Source organism: Papio anubis, chromosome 9, assembly GCF_008728515.1.
Source record: "Papio anubis isolate 15944 chromosome 9, Panubis1.0, whole genome shotgun sequence".
Taxonomy (NCBI): Eukaryota; Metazoa; Chordata; class Mammalia; order Primates; family Cercopithecidae; genus Papio; species Papio anubis.
In genome coordinates this window covers 52,142,638-52,150,761 of record NC_044984.1, presented here as the reverse complement: position 1 = coordinate 52,150,761, position 8,124 = coordinate 52,142,638, and the positions used below count along the sequence as shown (strand labels likewise).

Sequence of the window (8,124 nt, the reverse complement as noted above, 5' to 3'; positions counted from 1 at the left end):
CTTCTTTGCATAGCTAGAGGGCATGGCTGATTCCATACATCCCCATGCCTTATTTAGAATTTAATGTCTTCAAAATAAATTGAACAGTTTTCAAAAGTCAAAGCAGTTTATGACCTTAAAGCCTTTAGCAAACCTAATATCTGACCTGCATAATTTAGACTAAATGTTTTTATCAATAATCTTTAAAACTATTTTTATTTGCCAAAGATTACTGAAGTTACATGAACTAGAAGGCATTACTGTTTTTATTTTGCTTTGTGTGTGTGTGTGTGTGTGTGTGAATTTGTTTTTATTGGGGAACAGGGCACAGGTTGGGAGATGTCACCTTGGGCTATCGTATGCCCCACCTCCCAGAGAATGTCCGTTTGCATTCTAATCTTCCTGGGATGCTTTATGGAACTTTTTCTTCTTCTTGGAGCTGCTCTTGCCAGCTGCCTCTTCAGGCCCACTGCTGACTGGCTCCTCTATGGAGAATTTCCTCTTTTTCTTGGAGCCACTTCTGTGGCCTGCCTCTTCGGGGTCATTAACTGTTTCCTCCTTGGGTGAAGACTTCTTCCTCTTGGGAAGACTAGTGCTGCCAGCGGTCTCTTCAAGATCACTACTCATCAACTCCTCCTTGGAAAAAGATTTCTTTTTCTTGGGTTTGGAGAAAGAGATAGATGGGTCTTCCATTCCATTCTCATGAGGAACCTCCTGGGGCTTCTGCTTTTTCTTCTTTTTGGGTTTTTCACTCGTCTCCTCACACTCCTCTGGAGTACTACTGCTGTTTTCTGAAGATGTGAGGGCAAGTGCAACCAGCTGTTTCTTTTCCTTCTTTAAGCATTTCTTCTCCTGTTTCTCCAGCTTCCTAGTCATCTCAGCAGCCGCTTCCTCTGCCTGAACCATTTCTTCCTTCATGACATCCAGATTCTTTCATGGTATCTCTCCAGTCTCATAGAAGGACAGTCGCTCTTCAACTTGTTCTCAAAGCCTCTCCCCAAATACACTCGTGGGCACCTCAGAGAAGCAATCAATTCGTGAGGCAATACTGCATTTGTTTGCCAGGTATTAGGAGATGTGGCCTTTGTTCTTGGCAGCTGCTCGGCCAATGAAGGTGGAGTGGAAAATGAGTCCATATTTTGGTGTGTTACCCCTTGTCTTCAGGGCTCTGGAGACTTGGTCCCTTTGCTGGGCCCTGGGAATCACTCAGACACCAGGACTAGCTATTTTGCTTTAAAGAGTTTATTTTTGTTTAAGCCAACTAATTAAAGCTCTTTTATATAAACATTACACACAACACATATGTAGTTACACAGAAAGACAGACAGACAGAAGATTACTACAGTAGTTGTAAGATTTTTCATTTGCCAGTTTTTAAGTTTCTTAATTGGTTATTGGCTTTAGGGTGGAGCCCTTGGAAAAACAGGGCCAGGAAAGAGGTTGAATATCCACTTTTAATTAAGATGACTTTTAATCATAGCACTTTTTAATGAAATCCATTTAAAATTTCCTATTACCTAATTTTAGCCAGGCTAAATGGCCAATATTTCTGGCTTTTGAAATTTACCAGAGGTAACCTCCCAAGTGCTCAGAGAAAGGAAAATTTGTTTGAGGCAGAGTCTCGCTCTGTCACTTGGCTGCAGTGCAGTGGCACGCTCTTGGCTCACTGCAACCTCTGCCTCCTGGATTCAAGTGATTCTCCTGCCTCAGCTTCCCGAGTAGCTGGGACTATTGGTGTGTGCCACCATGCCCAGCTAATTTTTGTGTGTTTTTTTGTTTTTTTTTTTTTTTTGAGACAGAGTCTCACTCTGTCACCCAGGCTGGAGTGCAGTGGTGCGATCTCAGCTCACTGCAAGCTCCGCCTCCTGGGTTCACGCCATTCTCCTGCCTCAGCCTCCTGAGTAGCTGGGACTACAGGAGCCCGCTACCACGCCCGGCTAATTTTTTTTGTATTTTTAGTAGAGACAGGGTTTCACCATGTTAGCCAGGATGGTCTCGATCTCCTGACCTTGTGATCCACCCGTCTCAGCCTACCAAAGTGCTGGGATTACAGGCGTGAGCCACCGCACCCGGCTACTTTTTGTATTTTTAGTAGAGACAAGGTTTCACCATGTTGGCCAGGATGGTCTCAAACTCCTGACCTCATGATCAACCCACCTTGGCCTCCCAAAGTGCTGGGATTACAGGCATGAGCCACTGCACTTGACCAGAGAAAGGACAATTTAAGATAGTCCATGGAGGAGAAGAGACTAGACAAGGTTATGCAGATATTAAACCAGAAAGGACTTACTTCCTAAACAGGGAATCAAACCTGCACTGCCAGTGTGAAATGCCAAAAACACTAGCTACTGAGCTACAGCACAGGGTAGTCTCTGTTAGCCTTCCCCGAAGAAGTCTAGAGTAGTTAATTTTGAGCTTGCAGAACCTTTTAACTACTCAAGATAATTTTTAGAGCAACCTATAACATAAACCCTAAAATCCCTGTTCCCTGGAAGGCAGAGACCAAGAGGAAGTACTGCCACGTGGTTACAAGGTCAAGCACCCAAGGACATAAAACAAGATGGAGACCCCATTCAGTTGTTTGTTTGTTTCAGGGACATGCAGGAAAGTTTGTTATTAACCAGTTTGCTGGGTCATCTTGGGCAGCGAGTTTATGGGATCCTAAGCCCATGTTTTATCCTAAGGTACCCCTCGACACAGAAAAACAAATTCATAGCACAAATACATCAGTTTGAGACTGGCCTCAGAATTTTTTTTTTTTGCATTAATCACATCTTTACAGAAGAGTAAACAGTGACTTTTACCATTCATTCAACTGTTTGCACAGAGAGAAACCAGAAATCTGACTGGTAAGAAATTCTTACCCTTGGCTGGATACAGTAGCTCATGCCTGTAATCTCAGCACTTTGGGAGGTTGAGGTGGGCAGATCATGAGGTCAGGAGTTCAAGACCAGCCTGGCCAACATAGTGAAACCCCGTCTCTACCACAAATACAAAAATTAGCCGGGTGTGGTGGCACATGCCTGTACTACTCCCAGCTACTCAGGCGGCTGAGGCAGGAGAATCACTTGAACCTGGGAGGCAGAGGTTGCAGTGAGCCGAGATCGTGCCACTGCTCTCGTGACAAAGCAAGACTTCAACTCAAAAAAAAAGAAAAAAGAAAAAAGAAATTCTTACCCTTTTACCAGCATGCCAGGCTTCTGGGTTCCCTTTCCTTTGCCCCAGCGACCCAGCTTGCACATCATCACACTGGGGGCCAAGCTTCATCATAAAGGAAAATTATCTGTTTTGATTCTGACCAGAGTAAAATACATGTAATAAAACACAGACATTGGTCACTCTGCTTAGCACCCAATATCAAACGGGCAAGGCTTAAATTTGCTCACATGGGCCCTTTCATCTCTAATCCAACCTCCGACTATGAGTTTCAACATGTGTTCTCTGGGCAAAATGTTTGTCCTGAGTAACAGAAAAGATAAAAAAAGGAAAGGAGAGAGAAAGAGAGAGAGATTGAGAGAGAGAGAGAGAAAAAAAAAAAAAAAAAAAGCATTGTCTATGGCAGGGTGGGGAAGGCGAAATACTCAGGGAGCCCAGAGAAAGACCCACACTGAAAAGCTCAGGTGGCTGCAGCTGCTGTCATGAAGGGATTTATTTTTTTTCCAGCAGTCCCGTCAGCTCTCAACTTTCCCCTTTTGGGGAAGAAAAAAGCTCCCCTTGTCCCACGATCCTCTATATGCCTAATCCTGTCACTTACAGTTGTCAGCAAAGAGTGCAAGGCAGATTATTCCAAAGGGAATAGCAGTTGACATCCTGTGGTGCCAAATTTGTTCTCAACCAAAAGGGACTTTATTGAGAGCCTTTTTTTTTTTTTTTTTTTTTTTAAATACGATCTCACTCTGTTGCCAAGCTGGAGTGCAGTGGCGTGATCTTGGCTGCGATCTCGGCTCACCGCAACCTCCGACTCCCTGGTTCAAGCAATCCTGCTGCCTCAGGCTCCTAAGTAGCTGGAATTATAGGCACATGCCACCACGCCCAGCTAATTTTTGTATTTTTAGTAGAGACAGGGTTTCACCATGTTGGCCAGGATGGTCTGGATCTCCTAACCTGGTGATCTGCCCACCTCAGCCTCCTAAAGTGCTGAGAATACAGACGTGAGCCACCGCTCCTGGCCAAGAGCCTTCATTTTAAAATGCATTGCTGTTCATTCAGAACGTTCCACTGTAAGTTATCTTTAGCAAGATTTTGCTGTTTCTGTAAGACTTCGCTGCCTCCCAGGCCTAAAGTATAAGCTAGAAGGAACTCAGTTTTCCACAAATTAAGGATCACATTTTTATCAAAAATATTGGCTTTACTCTCAGGTTCTCTTGATCAACTTAGCCAATAATTTTTCCTACCTAAGCATGCAAGAGAAATGAAACAAAAGGGTAGAACACAAAAATCCCTGTGAAGTTTCCAAAGCCAAATTTTATAATCCCTGAAATGTTACTGCTTACTACCAGTTCCTTTCTGACCCATTCAGATGTAAGACACCTCTAACTGGATCCAAGCCAGTTCATTACTGGATCAAATCCATTCCTGGACCCAGTCCAGTTTCTGTTGCGACTCCAAACCCAGTTTGAATCAGATATTTGCTCAAAGAAACTTGGAGAGCTCACAACACAAATCTGTGGAACTCTGAAATCCAAGAGGAAGCTTACTCACGATCCCCAGCCACTCTGAGAGATCAATGGACACAAGTGGGTCCTGCAGTCACCTTGTGTGTTCACTTGGTGCTCCTGGGGATCACTAGAAGCTCCACTTCAGATCCCGCTTCTGGCACCATCTGATAAAAGAAAAACTTCAGTCAAATTAAATTTAAAGGAGTTTAATTGAGCAATGAAGGATTCACAAATCAGGCAGCCCCCAGTATCACAGCAGATTCACAGAGACTCCAGGGGTGCCTCATGGTCAGAACAAATTTATAGACAAAAAGTTAAAGTGATGTACAGGAATTGGAAGGGAGGCACAGAAACAGTGAGACTGGTTACAGCTCTGCATTTGCCTTATTTACACAGTTTGAACACTGAGCAGTCTATGAGTGGTTGAAGTATGGCCACTGAGATTGGCCAACACTCAGCTATTGTTACAGGTGCATACTATTAAGTAAGGTTTTCAATTTTGTCTGATTATTAAGCTAAGTTACAGCTCAAGCAGAAGGACTCCAATATAGAAGTATGGAGACCTTCTCAGGTCATATGTAGTTTGCTTTAACAGCCCTAAGCAGTTCCCAGGTTGACTTTTCCCTTTAGCTTAGTGATTTTGGGGGCCCCTGAGATTTATTTTTCTTTTACATTTCCCCCCTTTTCTTTTTAAAAATCTTTTCTAGAAAGCATTTTAAAAGAAAATGAGTCTCTGGTTTGAGGTTTTGTTTGATCTCTCATGGCTAGGATGGTTTATTCCTAGACAGGTAGGTCCTGAGCTATTAGGAAAGTTCATTTTTAGCAGGGTGTGAAGTCTTATGTCCTATAAAGAGAAAATAGTGGGAGGAAGGAAGAAAACAACAACAAACAAAGAAACAATCCTGGAAAATCAATATAGGCCACATTACTCTGAAGTCCATACATCAGTAGGCAGATATGAAAGTGCCTTATGTATGTAAATAAGTTACTATTATTTTCTTCTGAAGTTTAAGTTGTCTAGCTTCAGTTTACAGGGTTTTATGAAAATGCAGCTTAGTTTTTGGTGACTCCAAATTATAAAAAATGGGGAAAAAAGAAGGAAAAAAATTGAAAACATTATTTTGCAGGCTTATAGCCAAGAAAAATTTGTCCAAATTGTAGGAAATAATAAAAATGGAAAAATATTAGGTAAGACTAGAATCTAACAACAGATTACTGTAGTTTTTGAAACATATTTTTTTCTCTCTCCAGTTTCCCATTTTTACTAAAGACAAATCATGGCAGGACTGGTTTGCTTTATTATACTTGTCCTGATTATTTGTATACAATGCAGTCAATTATTTTTTTACATAGCCTTTTAAATTGGCTTTGATGGAACTTTGTTCCATAGAAGGAATTTCAGATAAGACGTTTTTAAAGCCAAGCCCAGCCATAGATTTGTACCATCAAATACCTATGAGTTAGGTGAATTCCTCTCCTCTTGAGGTTTTAAGACAAACTTAGGGCTCCTGAGCCTGTCAGAAAGTGGCATTCTTTACTTACCACAGGTCGGGAACCCTGTACAGGGACTGTGTTGACAAAGGTGTGAGGCCTGTATTTCCAAGGGACTTTTATTGGCTCCATAAATCAAGTTTGATTCCTTAAAGGAAAGCACACAATTCCAGTCAAAGCCTTGGTAAAATAACCAGTTTCTTTAACTGTGACGTGTTACAAATGAAAACAGATTCTTATTGCACTTATGCAAATAACTGTATTGTCATAAGTTAAGAATGCTCACAAATAGTTTCTAAATTCTGTAGAAATCAGGTAGAAAGAAATGAATATGCTCCAAATTGTGTTCACAGGAGTGTATTTTACTCAACCATTAAAAGCTGTAAATAGCTTGCTAAAACATTGCTGATCTTTTGTTTCATTTTTCAAAGTTTAAAAGATCACTTCAGACTTCTATTATTTTAGTCCATGTAGTTAATTTCTCTTCTGCTTGATATTCATAAATATTTCAGCTCTCCATGAGTCCTGAAAGTTATTCCTCTATTCTGATGTCACAATCACCAAAGTTATCAGAAACCTGCATTCAAAAGCACCTGTTAGAGTTTTATAGTTGATTATAAAACCACCTTCTAAAGACAATTGTTCATAGATGACAAAAAGTTTTAGGGCAATCATAGCCAAAGACAAGGAAATTTGTTACCTCTGTGGCACACAATAATTTAACATAACAATTATAATTATTGCTGATAATGTACATTAAGCTATCAGAATTATAGGAGTTTCCCATAATTTAGGGACACATGCTAATAACATATTTATACAAATACAGCCTAAGGAAAACCAAACAATATTTTATATCTGACAATATTTCCTGTACAATTTTACACCAAATAAGCAAAATATGTCAGTTTTGGACTTTAGGGAACCTAATATCTTAAAGGATTAATTAGGTGAGAAAATATATAATTTATAATTACTTTTTTTGTGATATGGAGTCTTGCCCTGTTGCCCAGGCTGGAGTGCAGTGGCATGATCTTGGCTCACTGCAACCTCCACCTAGCAGGTTCAAGCAATTCTCTTGCTGCAGCTTCCAGAGTAGCTGTGACTACAGGCATGCGCCACCACACCCAGCTAATTTTTGTATTTTTTTAGTAGAGACCAGGTTTCACCATGTTGGCCAGTCTAGTCTCGAACTCCTGACCTCAGGTGATCCACCCACCTTGGCCTCCCAAAGTGCTGGGATTACAGACGTGAGCCACCATGCCTGGCCATAATTTATAATTTGATTTGGAAAGTTTGTTCAATATCAAAAGTTTAAAACACCTGATATCACAAAGTACCATTACAGATCACTATAAAATAAGTAATTTCATTTAACCAAAGTAATATCTCAAGGATTAAAAAAAAAAAGGTAAAACCTTCATTCTTTGAGAGAGGAGACTTAATTTTCCAAACAATAAGCCCTAATAAAAACAGCATGAAGCCAATTAAATTTGTTTTTCAAAATTTTATGAACAATCTATAAAATTTTAATCTTTACCATAAAATATAACTTCCATAAGACTTTTATAATCTTTATTCAGGAGCTGGTTAACACCTCGAGAAAATCTTGTTAATCTGACACAGGGGCCTATATGCTGGTCTTGCATTAGTGTGCCTTTGACATTGATGATTAATTTATAGAGAAACTGAACTCATTTTATCTCTTAAAATTGGCCTTTACAATCTCACATGTCTACCTCTTCCACAATAGTCCCTAGGCCTTGAGGAGTTGAATAACTTTAATTTCTGGCCCTGTGTCTCAGAAATGCAGTTTATTTTGATTGGCATCTTCAACTGGGACTGAAGATGGGGTTTTAATTGCTGTCAGTGTTTAAAATTCAGCAGGACTTGGCATCCTTTTTAGACCTAGGAGTCAAAGCCCTGTAACACAGTGTCACCAGTACTTTAAAAGCAGAAACAGAGAGACACACAGATGTAATAACCTTAATTTTTT

At 40.4% G+C, this 8,124-nt stretch overlaps 1 protein-coding gene across 1 annotated transcript; it reads right to left on the bottom strand.

The window, feature by feature from the left end:
• Window positions 1–276: 276 nt before the first annotated feature.
• Window positions 277–1,037, bottom strand: LOC108580992 (nucleolar protein 56-like). Its single transcript, XM_021922528.2, has one exon. It carries the CDS (start codon window positions 895–897, stop codon window positions 373–375), a length of 525 nt encoding a protein of 174 aa, XP_021778220.1. The 5' UTR covers window positions 898–1,037; the 3' UTR covers window positions 277–372.
• Window positions 1,038–8,124: the final 7,087 nt, after the last annotated feature.